Source organism: Phocoena phocoena, chromosome 10 (assembly GCF_963924675.1).
Source record: "Phocoena phocoena chromosome 10, mPhoPho1.1, whole genome shotgun sequence".
Taxonomy (NCBI): Eukaryota; Metazoa; Chordata; class Mammalia; order Artiodactyla; family Phocoenidae; genus Phocoena; species Phocoena phocoena.
Window position 1 is genome coordinate 46,821,986 of NC_089228.1, and position 19,317 is coordinate 46,841,302.

The window sequence follows — 19,317 nt, forward strand, 5'->3', positions numbered from 1 at the left end:
TAAAAAGGAATGAACTATTCTATTCGTTCACTTGACAACTTTAATGAATCTCCAGGGAATTATGCTGAGAGGAAAAAAGTCAATCTCAAAAGGTTATACATTGTATGATTCCATTTATATAACTGCGGGGGAGGGGAAGGTCCTGGCCTTTCTCATGTGCATACAGAGGCGTGTAAAAGGAGGTTCCCTTCAGTATTCTAATAGAAAAAAAGAAAAGAAAAATGAATGACAATGCCTATGATTAAATAAATTCCAGTACCCCCATAATATGAAATACCGTGGTAGCAATGAAGAAAAATGAGGTAAATCTATATGCACTAATATGGAAAGCTCTCCTGAGCATATGTAGAAAAGGCAAAATCCATGAAATTGCCAAAAGTTGGTTCTTTGAGACTAATAAAATTGATAAATTCTTAGCTAACTGACCAGGGGAAAAAAAGAAAGTGCAAGTGAACAATATCAGGTTTGAAAAGAGGCTATCACTACAGAGCCTAACAACATTAGAAAGAGAATTAGGCAACATTACAAAGAGCTTATGCCAATAAATTTGACAACTTAGGTACAAAAGACAAAATATTCTACATTTTAAACAGGTAACTCTCAAACTATTTTCCATTTGGTGGAACTGCCAACCCTTCATGCTTTACTCCAGACTTTAACATCCGTCCCCTCATCAAACTCCTATCCTCACCCTCCACACACACTTTGAAAACAACATCTTGGAAACACAGGACATCAGATGGGACCGTGGGAATTGTCTGGTCTCAAACTCTCATTTTCATAAATCTACATCTTGCTGTCCAACATGGTAGCATTAGCCACATGTGGCTTTAAAGTTAATTAAAATGAAAAATTTGGACACACTAGTCACATTTCAAATGCTCTGTAGATACATGTGACTCATGGCTACTATACTGGAAAGGGGATTTAGAACATTTCCATGATTGCAGAAAGTTCTAGTGGACAGGGCTGCTCGAGAGCTTTGTTATTTAAAGGGTGGTCTGCTGACTAGCAGCCGGAACACAGGCATCACTGGGAGCCAGTTAGAAACACAGAATCTCAGGCACCACCCCAGACCTACAGAGGCTGAATTTGCCATTTAACAAGATCCACAGGAAGTGTGGATGCAGGTTAGCGTCTGAGAAGCCCTAATCATGTGATTCCAAACCTCCCCAGGTCATACAGCTGACTGGTATCCAGCCCTTCCCTGGATCCAGCTATCATTTCCCCTTACTATCCTACGTCCTTATTATTTCCCTGCCACACTTGCTTTCTTACTCCGTTTAATCACAGCACTTTATCAACATTTACAGGGCAGCAAGGCCATCGAAGTCCTCAGAAAACCCTTCATGCCCTTATCCTCATTCTGGTTTGCAAGTGCTAGCCTGGCAGACTTGTGATAAAGGCCCAGCCCTCTCTGACGGCCGTGGTGGTGTTCAGCATTTCTCCTGGAGAATCACTGTTGAGGGGCTAGAAATTAAAGCCAATCTTGACACCAGTGGGGCACCAGTCATCACCTTCTACGGTACGCTGGTATAATGGTGGTATAATGGTCTTGGTGGTATAACTGCAGCATTAGTTCTTTGGACGCTACAACCCTGGGGTAGCGCAGGCAGAGCAGGCTATGAATTTGCCTTGATGAGTGTCACATCTGACCATCTGATGAGAGAGAGAGTTCAAAGTAGGCGCAAGTGATCCCCCAACATAAGTACTGCTGAATCAAAGTAACTGGTTAGTACGTCCTCAAAAAGAAGTGGATTTGGAAAGAGGGCACCAGGTTGGCCTGGGACTCTGGGAGGTGTGCTTTCAGGGCACCACCAAAGTACAGGGAGGCAGCGATGGAGGTCTGGCCAAGCAGTGACTGAGGGTGGTATAGGAGGAGCTGTCCAGGTACAGGTTGCATCAAAAGATGTTGGTCTCACTGTCTCCCAAGAAGACACAGTCCAGGAACTCCAAGGGTGGTGTGGCAGTCACAATGGAGCAGCAGGGGTTCCTCCACTGCTGGCAGCACCCAGGGGCTGGGTGATACCAGCTTGGACTTTTTCTTGCCATAGTCAAGGACAGCTCTTCCACCAGCAGCAAAGTGAAGCCTGGGCAGAGATATCCCCAGAGTTGGGGAAGATCATGAAATCCTATAGCCCTATGCACTGCTCTGTCAGTTTCTGGATAAACTCCAGCATTGGATCAATGATTTTTTTTTTTTTAAACTGTGCAGCAGCCATAGGCATCTATGAGAGTGGGCTCCAGGTCCACAAAGTCTTGAGGGTGCATACTTGCCAGTCCAAGTTTCTGAAGGTGCTGCAGGAGTTGCTGCCATATTCTTAGGTTTTGATACTGGACTCAGTACCACAGGGCTGGGACTGTACTCCACGCAGCAGAGTCCTCAATTACCTGTCTGGCCCATATAGAAAGAGGTGTCCCCAGTATGGATATGGTCTGATAGGTGGAGATGGTCGAGAGTCAGTTTCTGCAGACACACTGCAAGTCTCTGGCAACACCATGAATTCCTGGAACGGTGTTTTCATATGTCCTAGTCTTCCCTAACATACTTAGGAATTGGATCAAATACAATAAGAATATTTATTAGTTACTGCTATGCCCAAGGGATTATGAGTTGCTTTTTTTTCCCCCTAAATCACGGAAGACACCATCCCTACCCTCAAGGAACTTCCAGTGTAGTTGGAAGAATACTGATTAATGTCCATTAAAAAGTCACAACAAGTAGACAAGGCTGAGAATCTGAGTGTCAGATGAGTGATAGAAACTGTCTGGGTTAGGGGGACTCAGAGGAGAGAAAAAAAGGCTGCAGACAGGGAGGAGAGTTAGGGAAGGAGAGGGATGAACTGCGTCTAAAATAAAGGGTAGGGCTTTCCTGGTGGCGCAGTGGCTGGGAGTCCGCCTGCCGATGCAGGGGACACGGGTTCGTGCCCCGGTCCGGGAAGATCCCACATGCCGCGGAGCGGCTGGGCCCGTGAGCCATGGCCGCTGAGCCTGCGCGTCCAGAGCCTGTGCTCCGCAACGGGAGAGGCCGCAACAGTGAGAGGCCCGCGTACCGCAAAAAAAAAAAAATAATAATAATAAATAAAATAAAATAAAGGGTAATATATTAGCGTAGGCTCCGTAAAGAAGTGAGCCCTACTTCAATCCATTGTTTCTAAGCGCCTAGAACAGAGTGGGGACATAGTAGGCAAACGGTAAATACAAATGAATGAATGGCAGGAAGTGATATAAATACAAAAGCAGGTAGTATCTGACGGTTAAAAGGCTTGAAAACAGGTCAAGAAGTGTTGATATTTACATTAGTGATGTCCTCTCAAGAACTCATAAGTACCTAAACGCCGACTCTTTACACTCCTCCCGTGTGTACACAGCGCGGGGTGGACAGGAGTTGCTGGTTTTGGTCACTACAGGAACTCCAGGTTCTGGAGTAGTGTCCCGCACATCAGTGAATATCAACTGACTAAAGGTCGCCCTCTCCCCTAGGCCACCCACCTGCGAGGAAGGGCCGGCGGCAGGCCACACAACTCCTCCATTACAGCATTTCCATTCGCTATTGCAGCATCTATCGAATACTAGATGGGCTCTTTCAGGGCAAGGTCGCGCCTCATTCCCCAGGGAACTTCTAGGTGCCTGTCCGGTGCCCAGCACCTGACAATCAATATCAGCGGATGATGCATTAATACGGTTATTACTGAAGTTAGTTACCACCTAACTTTGCCGGGCGAGTCTCGTTACCCCCAGGTTGACTGCCCCGCCTAGCGCCCACACCCGAGCGCGTCGGACGGGAGGACGCATGCGTGACTGGTGGATTTTTGGGGGGGGGGGTGGGTGGTCAGGATGGCCCGGCACGCGCAGGCGCGCGGCCGCACCGCCCGGTCACGCGATGGGGCGGCAGACGCCTACGCTGGCGGCGGCCTTAAGGGCGGCGGCGGGTCCCGGCCTCCCAGTCGGCCTGTCAGCCGGCTTGGAAGTACGGCCGGAAGCTCGTGCGGCGACGGCGGCCATGGCGGCTGAGGAGATGGAGGTGGACTCTGTGGACGCTAGTGAGAAGTAAGTGTGGCGGGGGCTACGTCAGGCTCGGGCGCGCGGGCAGCGCCGAGGACTCTTTTTTAACTCGCCCGGCGGCTCTGTCGTCCGGCCCCGGCGCTAATCCGCGCGGCGCCGGGAGGAGAAGCCCTGGCCTCGCTCTGCCCACGGCGGGCGCCCTTCGGGTCTGAGTGTGACCCAGGCAGCGCCGGGAGGCCGCTTGACCCCCGCGCGGAGGGGCCGCCGCGGGGTCGTGTCAGCGCCTCGGCGGGGCGGGCGGCGGGGGTGACTCGGCACTCAGTCCGGGATGGTCGTCCGCTGAGGTCTCCTTCCGGGCAGAGACGGCTGCGGACCCAGCCCTGCCCCCAGCGCGGCCCGCGAGTGCTGACCGGCGTCCCTGCACCTGACTCGAGTTATGGGAAACGGCTGAGTCACTCTGTCCACTTCCGAGCACGGCTTCGGACCTCAGGTTCGCGCTGTGCTCGGTCCAGCCCGGGGCGAGAACGAAAGTGCCACCCGGCCGAGCGTCTCGGGAGCCTGAGGAAGGGGCGGCGCTTCTTCGGGATAGTGTTGGATGGCGAGCCCAGGTTCACCCCAGAAGCCGCGGGAGGGAAGGGAGTGTCGGGGGAAGGAGGAGCCCAGAATGGGGGAAAGGGGCTGGGGGGGTGAGTCTGTGGCTTGAGCTTTCAGAGGACGTTTAATTTACAGATGCTTTATAGAAAGAAAATTAACACGGTATGGGTAGCAAATTCAGAGTCAGTAATCTCTCAAATGGAGATCTTCCTTTGCTTCCAAGTGTTCTGGCGTTACTGGAGAGATGTGTGCGTTTGCTTCTCAGAAGACACACTATGTGTAGGAAACTTTATGGAAGTGGGGGGACAGATGTCTAACGGGAAGCTTTTAAAAAATTTTTTATTTTATTGAAGTGCAGTTGATTTACTATGTAGTGTTAGTTTCAGGTGTATAGCAGAGTGATTCAGTGTGTATATATGTATATATATATACACACACATATTCTTTTCAGATTTTTTTCCATTATAGGTTATTACAAGATATTGAATATAGTTCCTTGTGCCATACAGTAGGTCCTGTTGTTTATCTATTTTATATATAGTGGTGTGTAGCTGGTAATCCTAAACTCCTAATTTATCCCTCCCCCCTTCCCTTTTGGTAATAAGTTTGTCTTCTATGTCTGAATCTGCTTCTGTTTTGTAAGTAAGTTCATCTGTATCATTTTCTTTTAGATTCCACGTGTAAGTGGTATCATGTGATAGTTGTTTTCCTCTGATTTAGTTCACTTAGTATGATAATCTCTAGGTCTATCCATGTTGCTGCAAACGGTCGTATTTCATTAGTTTTTATGGCTACTATTCCATTGTGTGTGTGTGTGTATATACACACACACTATGTATATATATACCACATTTTCTTTATCCATTCATCTGTTGATGGACGCTTAGGTTGCTTCCATGTCTTCCAGCACTTGTAAATAGTGCTGTTGTGAACATCGGGGTGCATGTATCATTTCAAATTCGAGTTTTCATCTTTTCTGGATATATGCCCAGGAGTGGGATTGCTGGGTCATATGGTAGCTCTATTTTTAGCTTTTTAAGGAATCTCCGTACTATTTTCCATAGTGGCTGCACCAATTTACGTTCCCATCAACAGTTTAGGAGGGTTCTAATGGGAAACTTTTTGATATACGAATATACTGTTTGTATTATTCTTTTCTACCTGTAACTTCATGCACTTGGCAGTAGATGAATAGCAGTTAATTAGTGGAAAAATTAAATTGCTATGAACATTATTGCCGTATTTCTCAAGGCCAGTCATTCAGATTGGAAAGTAAATAAACTTCTATGCTACCTCCCCATATATGTTTAATATTTTGACAACAATTCTATTTCAGATGTCGGGAGAAATTAGCATATGAAAAACTAAATGACAGAAGAGAATATAAAGTATCATGACAGACAGGGCTATTTGGAAAGATGACAGAGGGGAAGAGTTGTGAAATATTAGAAACTAGGTTCTTCTCTTGAGTTTTGTTTATATGATGAATAGGTCCATTATTTTGGTTTGTTGATGAACTTCCTTGTTGAGGTAAGATGCTGCAGGCTGTGTGAATACAAGTCAGAACCTGTTAGCTTGTTACCCTCTCCTTTGTCACAACATTTTTGGCTCTCAGATTGCTTTTAGGAGGACTCTTTGGCCTCCATGTTGTTGTGGGACTTGGGAGTCCAGGGCACAGCCATGAAAGGAATTTGTGGTTTTGGGTGATAGCAGGAGGTCACTGGGGACAGACTATAAACTATCCTTAGCAGCTAAACAGCCGCAGTCCCTTGTTAGAGGTGGGCCTCCTTGGTACTCTTGGTGATACACTTGATCAGTGTCCAGTGTACAGACTGGAATGGCATTGTGAACTGTAACAAGCAAGTGCCTGTTCCTGCTGGGTGTTCCCTAATGCGTTCATATTAAACCTTAAGGTCGACCCTGTGTGCTAGGTATTACTGTTCCCATTTTTCAGGTGGAACTGCAACTGGGACCGCTGCTGGCATCCCACCAGCAAGTAGCAGGGATGGATTGGAGCCCCCTAGGTATCTGGATTTAGTCTAAGGAGCTGTCACGTATCTCTGCTGCCTCTCACCACGATTGGGCCTACTAGGATGTTTGCTTCATGTTTCTTTTGCTTATTCCACTGATACTTCGTTACTTATTCCTTCATTGATACAGAGCTTACTTTAAAAATTTTTTTAATTGGTTGATCAACAATAGAACTATCCCAAGAGCCAAGTGGATTGTGGGAAAACTGAAGTCTTTGAATCAAGTTCCCTATTCTCAAGACATCTCAGATTTATAAGGGGCAATGACATTAACAAAGGAAACAATTATAAAAAAGGTCACCTGAAGGCTTTTTGGAGTATGTAATTCTTGTTGTTTCCTTCTTTGTGAAGACAGGCACGCCTGGGAGCCATTTGGCTTTCAACATCTAACCCTTTTCAGTTGTAATACAGTTGAGAAAGCAATATGTAACAAGAGTTGGGTAGATTTCTGTGAATTGCTGCAAGGTTGTCCCAGAGAATAATTAAGTATCAGTTGAGTTTAGAGGAAGGCTGTCACGGACTTGCTGAGTTGCAGAGTAGACCACAGAGTAGCAGTTTGCAGTGGTGGTCCAGAGTTATTACTAAATTTTCAGGAATTTTGCCAACCATTGGCATCTTGAAATCAGCCATGGTGGTAGTACTTACACCATGGAAATCGTCAAATAGTAATAAATAAGGGATTTTTTTTCCCCTCCAGTGGGTTTGCACTACAGGATTTCATTAGAGTTTTACTGTATTTCTTTGCCTTGGAAATAAGAGACAGAAGTCCACTCTCCTACCTTTTAAAAGACTTCTAAGATAAGTGACTCCTCTCTGTTACCATCTCCCCTTTCCAAGTCGTTACCTCCTGACATATTAAACATCACAGAACTTCTCAGTGCCACATCCCAGTGGACTTTTATTTTTCTCAATACTTATATTTCTTGGGTCCTTTTTAGTGTTTGACACTAAAGATAGCTACTCCCTTTTGAGACTCTTATCAGACATTCTAGCGAATGTCTGATAAGAGCCATCTTCTGACATTTTGCTTCTTGTCTTACCTGAGATCAGTAGTTAGTTTTATTTGCCCCCCCCCATTCTCTAAATGGAGTCATTCTCCAATCTGCCTCCATCTATGTTTTCATTTTTGCCTTGTTTACTCACATTCCTTTTAACTATCCTGTCTGTGGAGAGGGCTGAAATCTCCTCAGGATGGAGCCTTCTTCAGTACTCAGTGATGTTTCTGTGTGCCAAATGTTTGCAACTGATTCCTCAAATGTAACAAGTCCAGACCAGAATCTCATTTGCACCGCCTTCCCCTGAACTAACAATACAAAAATCTCAGTTCTTCCCCTTGACTTCCTATTTTTGTTAGGGCACTTAGGTATTTAGTTTCTTCTGGTCATCCAGATTAAGAACTGTGGCACCGGCTTCCCACTCCCCCTCCCCTGCCTTCATTGCTCCAAATACCAACTCCTTTACCACGTGCAGTAGATTTTAAGTGCAACATCCCCTTTCTATTCCCACTGTCACCTGGGGCCACCTGGTTCAGTTCCCCATTACTCCCTTTTCTGATTTCTTGCAGGCTTTAGTAATATGTTCTGTCCCTATGCTTTCAGTGTAATTTATTCGTTACTTTCACACCCCCAAGAGGCACAGTGTTGCTTGTAGCACAGCCACACACAGTGGCTTTGTTATATGTCCTCAGCCTGACTTCAGAGCCCTTTACAGGCAGCATGGCTCCTGTCTTTGGAATCTTATTTCCTCCCTGTGCACTGGGCTCTGTCCAAGCTGTGTCTTTCATTGTTTCCTGAACATGTTTCTTGCTCACTTCCCTTTTCCACATGACTTGGTTCAAGTTGTTTTCTCTGACCCAAAACAGATTGTGATCTTCCTTCTCTAAAGGTCCATGGTATTTTCCAAAACTTTCTTCATGGCATCTCCACCATGTCTTGTAGTATAGTTTTTCTATATTTGTTTTGTCAGCTCATTGAGGACAAAGCTTTTGTCTTATTCAAATGTCTGATAGAACCTAAAGAGGCTTTACAAATAGAAAGCTTCAATACATTTTTAAGAATCAAACACTTCAACTGTTGTAAACTTAGGCTGAAACAAATATTAAGATCAAAAACCTAGTACTTGATTATTCATTTTGCAGTTTGTGATTTAAATTTTTTAATCCTAAAATATCCAAAGGACATCAATAGATATATTCATAAGAAATTCAAAGTTTGAACTTGACTAGGACGTGTTTGAGCCATTAGGATCATGAACTTAAATTATATTGGAGGGGTTGGGAATATGATTCTTTTCCTTGACCTTGGATGAACCAACAGGGAACCATGCTTCACTGTTTTGCCTGTTCTCCAAAATGCCAATTACAGACCAGCAAATGCAGATTTCATTCCTATGACAAAGAACTTAACAAAAGATTGTAGGGGCTTCCCTGGTGGCGCAGTGGTTGAGAGTCCGCCTGCCAATGCAGGTGACACGGGTTCGTGCCCTGGTCTGGGAAGATCCCACATGCTGCGGAGCAGCAGGGCCCGTGAGCCATGGCCGCTGAGCCTGCGCGTCCGGAGCCTGTGCTCCCCAACGGGAGAAGCCACAACAGTGAGGGGCACACGTACTGCAAAAAAGAAGTCCCATGGATGGTACACTTCGTAAAAACAACACTGAATAATACATTTCAGAATCAAATGTGTCTCTGAATGAGTCCTTAAAGTCTGTATTGTTTATAATAGCCATTCAGAAACATTGTATAGTTAGATATTTAGTCTGATTCCACAGTTCTATAATCTCTCACTCCTGATCATGAATCATAAAAAAAAATTGTATAGAAAGATGATTTTATTAAAACTTATTCAGTTTGATACTTAGGATTTTTAGTTTTTATTTTCTTTATCTAGTGGATGAACTTATTTTGGAATTAACACAAAATGTCACTTGGATTTATTAAACAATGTAAATCTAAAAGTACACATGTAGTTTCTTTAATTATGTATGTTGGATGATGATGTGTCTGATTCTAGAATGGCTTGTTTACTGTGTGCGAGAAGGTAGGAAACAATTGGGGGAAAATATTACCAGCACATGGCTATGTCTAAAACACCAATTCTCCAACTCTAGGTCTTTAAAAGTCACAGGTTAGGACAGTAATGTTTAAAAATTGTATAAAAATTTCTTAAAAAATAGAAAAAAATAATAGTAAAAAAAGTAAAAATTACAGGTTAGAAATGAAAAATAGTTAAAAGAATGCTAATTAACGTGTTAAAATATACTAGAGGGCCTGTGTTGTCATTGGTCTAATGGTTGTGATAATTTGAATCACTAGTATTATTTATTTAAAATAAAATGGCATATTAGTCACTTAAATTATGATTGTGTGAGACATACTCTATTTTTTTTTTCTTTCTCTTTTCCAGGATAGGATTTAAGAAGTCATTTCCCAGGAAAGAAGGTCTTTATTTGCCCAAGTGTGTTATCATTTTCAGCTTGGAAGTTTTCAGTCATTCATTGGTTGAGGAATTATTTCAGAGGAATGTGTATATTCATACATCTAATAAATTTGGATATTTATAATAAAATCAAAACCTCATAGTTCCTCTAAATGAGATAGACTACTGTGTGTAGAGTGCTTAGAATAGCTTATATAGAGAGCAGTAATAAACATAGTTTTTCTCTCTTGACAGTACCAGTATAGGGAGGGAGGCCATTTTAAACAAAATTGTAATATAATGAAATCCTCTTTACTTATAACCTAATTAGAAATGTTATTTAAGTGGCCAAGAGTGTGTGGAAATTGACCAGACTTCTGTATATTTTCTTCAGAATACTTTGAAACCTCTTTCAGTGTTTCACAATATTTACAGATTGTGCAAATCAGATTTAGTAATACTATAGATAGTCAGATGCCTTAGAGAACAAAACAGGAATTACTAGCCAATTTACATGTTGATGTCCTAGGATACAAGTGCAATGTTAAAGATATTTTTTTTTAACAAAAGATTACATAGAGAGTTAAGGGAGGACTTCCCTGGTGGCATAGTGTTTAAGAATCTGCCTGCCAGTGCAGGGGACATGGGTTCGATCCCTGGTCCGGGAAGATCCCACATGCCATGGAGCAGCTAAGTCCGTGCACCACAACTACTGAGCCTGCACTCTAGAGCCCGCGCGCCACAACTGCTGAAGCCCGTGCGCCTAGAGCCATAACTGCTGAAGCCCATGCGCCTACAGCCCGTGCTCCACAACAAGAGACGCCACCGCAATGAGAAGCCAGTGCATCGCAACAAAGAGTAGCCCCTGCTCGCTGCAACTAGAGAAAGCCTGTGTGCAGCAACAAAGACCCAGCACAGCCAAAAATAAATTAATTAAAAAAAAAAGTTAAGGGAAAAAATATTCAGTTTTATCTCTCAAACTCGGGATACTTAAAATCACATTCTTAAGTTAATAAACTCTGTTAGTATGCTAAGCACATCCTCTTTGGCTTCCTTACAGTTGCCACCTTTAGTGTAGTGTTTTAAAGCTTTTCTTACTCAGAAGTCTACTCACTAAAAAGATTCCTTCTATCTGTTATAGGTTATAAAGCAAGATTATTTAGTTTTTTGATAAGATGCTTTAGGGCTTAGATCGTCAGCCTTCCTAATGAAATCAGTTCTCAACAAATGGACAGTGTAGAAAACCTTTTGGTGCACGTTGGTAAGCCTTTCTGATGCCATAGATAGATATAGTTCCTGTAGTGAATGGCTTATCTTTACATTGTGATTGACACTTCTCTTCTGAAGTTAGGGCCTCAGCAATGTATGATGGTGTTTATTGTTGATCTGCTTAAATAAGAGAAGTTAATTTTTGCTTTTCTGTGTATTTTCCAAAGTTCTGAGGAGGCAGCCCTGTATCTTGTTCACTGTATTATGGCCTTGGTAAATTTAATTTTTACTTTGGTTTTTGTGACCTCAGAAGTATGGCTGGATATCTGACAAACTTCAGTCTGTGTCCTTATTTCCAATCTCATGTCCTTAGTTCCAGTCTTCCACACACTAAGCCTAGAAATGCAGAGCAACGCTGAATGGCATAGGAGATTTTGTGGAAGAGGCAGAGGGTTTCTTTGAAGATGAGGTCAATTTACCCCAAAGGCAGGAAGTGAGGTTGGATGGGTGTTTTAGAGTAGGGGTCCCCAACACCCGGGCTGTGGACCGGTACCGCACAGCAGGAGGTGAGCGGTGGACCAGTGAGCGAAGTTTCATCTGCTGCTCCTCATTGCTCACATTACCGCCTGAACAGCCCCCCCTCCCACCCGGTCCATGGAAAAATTGTCTTCCACGAAACTGGTCCCTGGTGCCAAAAAGGTTGGGGACTGCTCTTTCAGAGGGTTGAAGCAATAGAGGTTGCAAGCTAAGGTGTGGGAACTCAGTGAACAAAGGGTGATAACCTAAAGGGTGGAAAAGAGAGACCCTTGCTTTTCACTCTTTAAAAATGTTCCTTTGAACCTACTATGTGCTAACACTCAGTCCTGTAGAATAATAACTCTAAGAAAGAAGTAAAGGCAGTTTATATAAAACATTGTCATCTGGTTAAGGCAAAAACTGATTAGATAGAAACATTATCGTGGCTTAGGGGAGAGGTGTCTTTACAGTTCTGTTAACAGTGAAAATAAAATATTTTACTATGTTTTGTTAAATATAGATTTTTCAGTTTAAATATACTTTAGAAAAGCTCCACTTAAAAAAAAATTATCTACTTTGATGGAAAAACTGCTGTAAAAACTTGGAGAGTATTGGTGCCTCTTGTGGTTGAAGAGCCCTAATTTTTAATGTAATACAGTAGCCTTGCAAACATAAAAACATTGTTTTGCCCCTTCTCTTTGAGTTAAGCCAATCACTAGGAGGAAAAATGCATAGACAAGACAATCCTATCCTTTGAAAGTTGGTTTTGTGATGAGTGGTAAATAGGTAGAGGTAGGCATGAGTCCTGTATTACCGGCTGATATATCACATTTTAAACTCTAGTGCCTTGTGCATAGTAGGTATTCAGAGACTGAGTTTTTTTTTAATATTATTGTTTTTGAAGACTGAAACAAAGATTGCATTTGTGTTTTCTCTGCCCCAATATGTCTATGATGTAAGTGGGAACAGTAGTAGGTTATAGTTCATTTCACTTTTATTTGTTGTTGTACTGATCTCTGATTCTCTTTGGCCAAGAACTGTGCTATTATTTGAGGGATATTTGTTGAAAAAAATTGAGGAGATTGAGTTGTAAGTAACTTCCTGTAGGTACTAGTTCATATATTTGTGGCCGAACATAGACATTGATGACCATGTTGTCAAGGACTTTTTTTATTTTAAGCTCCAAAGATCATGAGATTCTTTCCTTTTAGTTGCCTGTTAAACTGCAGTTTTCAACAATTGAAAAAATTGTTGAATAAATTGAAAATTTCGTTGCTGAAGGCTTGAGTTGTTTTTCCTTGATAATTTGTAAATAGTTTATATATTTACAATAAACTAATAGTAGTAATGTTTTCTATTATCTTGATACCTTGATAATAAGTTACAGGTAACATTTGTCAGAGATGCCTAGAGGTCTTATCTCCCGTTAATTCAGAAGATTTGAAACTGGCAGCAGAGAACATTAGACTAGAGCCTTATTATAATGTAGGCTATTATGGATCTTCTGTTCTATCATTCTTTTTTTATTATTGAGACATAATTGACATATACCATATATTTGTTTCAGGGGTATAATATAATGATTTGATATTTTTATATATTGCAAAATGATCATCCCAGTAAGTCTAGTTAACCATGCATAGTTACAGAATTTTTTTCTTGTGATGAGAACTTTTTAGATTTATTCTCTTAGCAACTTTCAGATATGCAGTACAGTATCAACTATAGTCACCATGCTGTACATTACATCCCCATAACTTACTTTATTTGTAACTGGAAGCTCTTACCTTTTGACCCCCTTCACCCATTTTACCCATTTTCCACCTCTGGCAACCACCAGTTTGTTTTATCTCTGAGTTTATTGTTGAAAGATTCCACATATAAGTGAGATCATACGGATTTGTCTTTCTCTGCTTATTTCACTTAGCATAATATCCTCTAGGTTCATCCATGTTGTGCAAATGGTAATATTTCATTCTTTTTTTATGGTTGAATACTATTCCATTATGTATATATTTTGTGTATTATACACATTTTCTTTATCCATTTATTTGTTGATGGACACTTAGGGTTTTTTCCCCTTATCTTGGCCATTGTAAATAATGCTTCAGTGAACATGGAGGGTGCATATATCTTTTCAAGTTACTTTTTTTGTTTTCTTCAGTTAAATACCCAGAAGTGGAATCGCTGGATCCTATGGTAGTTTTATTTTTTGAGGCACCTTCATACTGTTTTCTATAATGACTGCACCATTATACATTTCCAGCAGCAACAGTGTGCAGGGGTTCCCTTTTCTCCATATCCTCTCTATCACTTGTTATTTCTCATCTTTTTGGTAATAGCCATTCTAACCAGTGTAAGGGAATATCTCATTGTGGTTTTAATTTACATTTCCCTGATGTTACCAATGTTGAGCATCTTTTCATGTCTGTTGGCCATCTGTATGTCATCTTTGGCAAAAAGTCTATTCAAATCCTCTGCCCATTTTTTAATTGGACTGTTTTTTTGCTATTGAGTTGTATGAATTCTTTACATATATATATATATATTTTAAATTAATTTATTTTTGGTTGCATTGGGTCTTTGTTGCTGCACGCTGGCTTTCTCTAGTTGTGGCGAGCGGGGAGTACTCTTTGTTGCGGTGTGCGGGCTTCTCATTGCTGTGGCTTCTCTTGTTGCGGATCACAGGGTCTAGGTGCGCGGGCTTCAGTAGTTGTGGCCCATGGGCTCTAGAGCGCAGGCTCAGTAGTTGTGGCGCACGGGCTTAGTTGCTGTGCAGCATGTGGGCTCTTCCCACACCAGGGCTCGAACCCATGTCCCCTGCATTGGCAGGCAGATTCTTAACCATTGCGCCACCAGGGAAGCCCATATATTTTGGATATTAACCTCTCATCAAATTTCTGATTTGCAAATATTTCCTCCCATTCAGTAGGTTGCCTTTTCATTTTGTTGATGGTTTCCTTTGCTGTGTAGAAGCTTTTTTTTTTTTTTTTTTTTGCGGTACGCGGGCCTCTCACTGCCGTGGCCTCTCCCGCCGCGGAGCACAGGCTCCGGACGCGCAGGCCCAGCAGCCGCGGCCCACGGGCCCAGCCGCTCCACAGCACGCGGGATCCTCCTGGACCGGGGCACAAACCTGCGTCCCCTGCATCGCCAGGTGGACTCCCAACCACCGCGCCACCAGGGAAGCCCTAGAAGCTTTTTAATTTGATGTAGTCCCACTTATTTATTTTTGCTTTTGTTGTCTTTGCATTTGATGTCAGATTCAAAATATCCTCAAGACCATTGTCAAGTAGCTTACTGTTTTCTTCTAGGAGTTTTATGCTTTCAGGTCTTAGATTCAAGTCAGTAAATCCATCTTGAGTGTATGATACAAGATAGTGGTTGAGTTTCATTCTTTTTCATGTTGCTCTCCACTTTTCCCAACACCATTGATGAAAGAGACCATCCTTTCCCCATTGAATAGTCCTGGCTCCTTTGTTATAAGTTAATTTATATATGTGTGGGTTTATTTCTGAGCTCTTTTTTCTGTTGCATTGATCTGTGTTTGTGTTTTTATGCCAGCACCATTACTATTTCAATTGCTATAGCTTTGCAGTATAGTTTGAAATCAGGGAGTGTTAATCCTCCAGGTTTGTTCTTCTTCCTTAAGACTGCTTTGGCTATTTGGAGTCTTCTGTGGTACCATACAAATTTTAGAATTGTTTGTTCTATTCCTGTGAAAAAATGGCATTGGAATTTTGATAGGGATTGCATTGAATCTGTAGATTGCTTTGGTTAATATGGACATTTTCACAATATTCTAACAATCCATGAGCATGAAATATCTTACCATTTCTTTGTGCCTTCTTCCATTTCTTTCATCAGTGTCTTACAGTTTTCAGTGTACAGGACTTTTAACCTCCTTGGTTAACTTTATTCCTAGTTATTTTATTCTTACTGATGCACTTGTAAATGGGATTGTTTTCTTAATTTCTCTTTCTGATACTTCATTATTAGTGTATAGAAATGTAATAGATTTCTGTGTATTGATTTTTGTATCCTGCAACTTTGCTGAATTCGTTTATTAATTCTAACAGTTTTTTATTTTTATTTTTTGGTGAAGTCTTTATTGTTTCCTATATATTACAGCATGTCATCTGCAAATAGTGGCAGTTCTTCTCTTCCAATTTGGATGCCTTTTATTTCTTTTTTTGCCTAATTGTGCTGGCTAGGACTTCTAATACTATGTTGAATAGAAGTGGCAATAGTGGGCATCCTTGCCTTCCTCCTAATCTTAGAGGAAATGCTTTCAGGTTTTCGCCATTAACAGTGATGTTGGCTGTGGGCTTGTCATATATGGTCTTTGTTATGTTGAGGTATGTTCCCTCTGTACCAACTTAGTTGAGACTTTTTTTTTTTATCATAAATGGATGATGAATTTTGTCAGATGCCTTTTCTGTATCTATTGAGGTGATCCTATGATTTTTTAAAACATCTTTATTGGAGTATAATTACTTTACAATGTTGTGTTAGTTTCTGTTGTATAACAAAGTGAATCAGCTGTATGTATACATATATACATGTATGCCCTCCCTCTTGCGTCTCCCTCCCACCCTCCCCATCCCACCCCTCTAGGTGGTCACAAAGCACCGAGCTGATCTCCCTGTACTATGCAACTGCTTCCCACTAGCTATCTATTTTACATTTGGTAGTCTGTATATGTCCATACCACTCTCTCACTTTGTGCCAGCTTACCCTTCCCCCTCCCCGTGTCCTGAAGTCCATTGTCTACGTCTGTGTCTTTATTCCTGTCCTGCCCCTAGGTTCTTCAGGACCATTTTTTTTAGATTCCATATATATGTGTTAGCATACAGTATTTGTTTTTCTCTTTCTGACTTACTTCACTCTGTATGACAGACTCTAGGTCCATCCACCTCACTACAAATAACTCAATTTCGTTTCTTCTTATGGCTGAGTAATATTCCACTGTATATATGTGACACATCTTCTTTATCGATTCATCTGCCAGTGGATACTTAGGTTGCTTCCATGTCCTGGCTATCGTAAATAGTGCTGCAGTGAACATTGTGGTATATGTCTCTTTTTGAATTATGGTTTTCTCAGGGTATATGCCCAATAGTAAGATTGCTGGGTCATATGGTAGTTTTATTTTTAGTTTTTTAAGGAACCTCCATACTGTTCTCCATAGTGGCTGTATCAATTTACATTTGCACCAACAGTGTAAGAGGGTTCCCTTTTCTCCACATCCTCTCCAGCATTTATTGTTTGTAGATTTTTTGATGATAGCTATTCTGACTGGGGTGAGGTGTTATCTCACTAAGGTTTTGATTTGCATTTCTCTAATGATTAGTGATGTTGAGCATCCTTTCATGTGTTTGTTGGCAATCTGTATATCTTTTTTGGGGAAATGTGTGTTTAGGTCTTCTGCCCATTTTTGGATTGGGTTGTTTGTTTTTTTAATATTGAGGTGCATGAGATGCTTGTATATTTTGGATTAATCCTTTGTCAGTTGCTTCATTTGCAAATATTTTCTCCCATTCTGAGGGTTGACTTTTTGTCTTCTTTATGGTTTCCCTTGCTGTGTAGAAGCTTTTAAGTTTCATTAGGTCCTATTTATTTATTTTTATTTCCATTTCTCTAGGAGGTGGGTCAAAAAGGATCGTGCTGTGATATATGTCATAAAGTGTTCTTCCTGTGTTTTCCTCTAAGAGTTTTATAGTATCTGGCCTTACATTTAGGTCTTTAATCCATTTTGAGTTTATTTTTGTGTATGGTGTTAGGAAGTTTCTAATTTCATTCTTTTACATGTAGCTGTCCAGTTTTCCCAGCACCACTTATTGAAGAGGCTGTCTTTTCTCCATTGTATATTCTTGCCACCTTTATCAAAGGTAAGGTGACCATATGTGTGTGGGTTTATCTCTGGGCTTTCTATCCTGTTCCATTGATCTGTATTTTTGTTTTTGTGCCAATACTATACTGTCTTGATTACTGTAGCTTTGTAGTATAGTCTGAAGTCAGGGAGTCTGATTCCTCCAGCTCCATTTTTCTTTCTCAATATTGCTTTGGCTATTCAGGGTCTTTTGTATTTCCATACAAATTGTAAAATTTTTTGTTCTAGTTCTGTGAAAAATGCCATTGGTAGTTTGATGGAGATTGCATTGAATCTGTAGATTGCTTTGGGTAGTAGAGTCATTTTCACAATATTGATTCTTCCAATCCAAGGCCACGGTATATCTCTCTATCTGTTTGTATCATGTTTAATTTCTTTCATCAGTGTTTTATAGTTTTCTGCATACAGGTCTTTTACCGCCTTAGGTAGGTTTATTCCTGGGTGTTTAGTTCTTTTCGTTACATTGGTGAATGGGATAGTTTCCTTAATTTCTCTTTCTGATCTTTCGTTGTTAGTGTATAGGAATGCCAGGGATTTCTGTGCATTAACTTTGTATCCTGCAGCTTTACCAAATTCACTGATTAGCTCTAGTAGTTTTCTAGTGGCATCTTTAGGATTTACTATGTATAGTATCATGTCATCTGCAAATAGTGACAGTTTTGCTGCTTCTTTTCCAATTTGGATTTCTTTTATTTCTTTTTCTTCTCTGATTGCCGTGGTTAAAACTTTGAAAACTATGTTGAATAGTACTGATGAGAGTGGGTACCCTTGTCTTGTTCCTGATCTTAGAGGAAATGGTTTCAGTTTTTCACCATTGAGAATGATGTTGGCTGTGGGTTTGTCATATATGGGCTTTATTATGTTGAGGTAAGTTCCATCTGTGCCTGCTTTCTGGAGAGTTTTTAATCATACATGGGTGTTGGATTTTGTTGAAAGCTTTTTCTGCATCTATTGAGATGATCATATGGTTTTTATCCTTCAGTTTGTTAATATGGTGTATTACATTGATTGATTTGCATATATTGAAGAGTCCTTGCATTCCTGGGATAAACCCCACTTGATCATGGTGTATGATCCTTTTAATGTGCTGTTGGATTCTGTTTGCTAGTATTTTGTTGAGGATTTTTGCATCTATGTTCGTCAGTCTTATTGGCCTGTAGGTTTCTTTTTTGTGACATCCTTGTCTGGTTTTTGTATCAGGGTGATGGTGGCCTCGTAGAATGAGTTTGGGAGTGTTCCTCCCTCTGCTATATTTTGGAAGAGTTTGAGAAGGATGGGTGTTAGCTCTTCTCTGAATGTTTGATAGAATTCACCTGTGAAGCCATCTGGTCCTGGGCTTTTGTTTGTTGGAAGATTTTTAATCACAGTTTCAATTTCAGTGCTTGTGATTGGTCTGTCCATATTTTCTATTTCTTCCTGGTTTAGTCTCGGAAGTTTGTGCTTTTTTAAGAATTTGTCCATTTTTTCTAGGTTGTCCATTTTATTGGCATATAGTTGCTTGTAGTAATCTCTCATGTTTCTTTATTTCTGCAGTGTCAATTGTTACTTCTCCTTTTTCATTACTAATTCTGATTTGAGGCTTTCCATTTTTTTCTTGATGAGTCTGGCTAATGGTTTATCAATTTTGTTTATCTTCTCAAAGAACCAGCTTTTAGTTTTA

At 41.2% G+C, this 19,317-nt stretch overlaps 1 protein-coding gene across 1 annotated transcript in view; it reads left to right on the top strand.

The window, feature by feature from the left end:
- The first annotated feature begins 3,948 nt into the window (after positions 1-3,948).
- ABHD5 (abhydrolase domain containing 5, lysophosphatidic acid acyltransferase) overlaps positions 3,949-19,317 on the top strand; it is a 45,105-nt gene continuing 29,736 nt past the window's right edge. Inside the window, exon 1 of the mRNA XM_065884596.1 lies at positions 3,949-4,050. Within this exon, the coding sequence (XP_065740668.1) occupies positions 4,004-4,050 (47 nt within the window). The 5' untranslated portion in view covers positions 3,949-4,003. The remainder of the gene's footprint in view (positions 4,051-19,317) is intronic.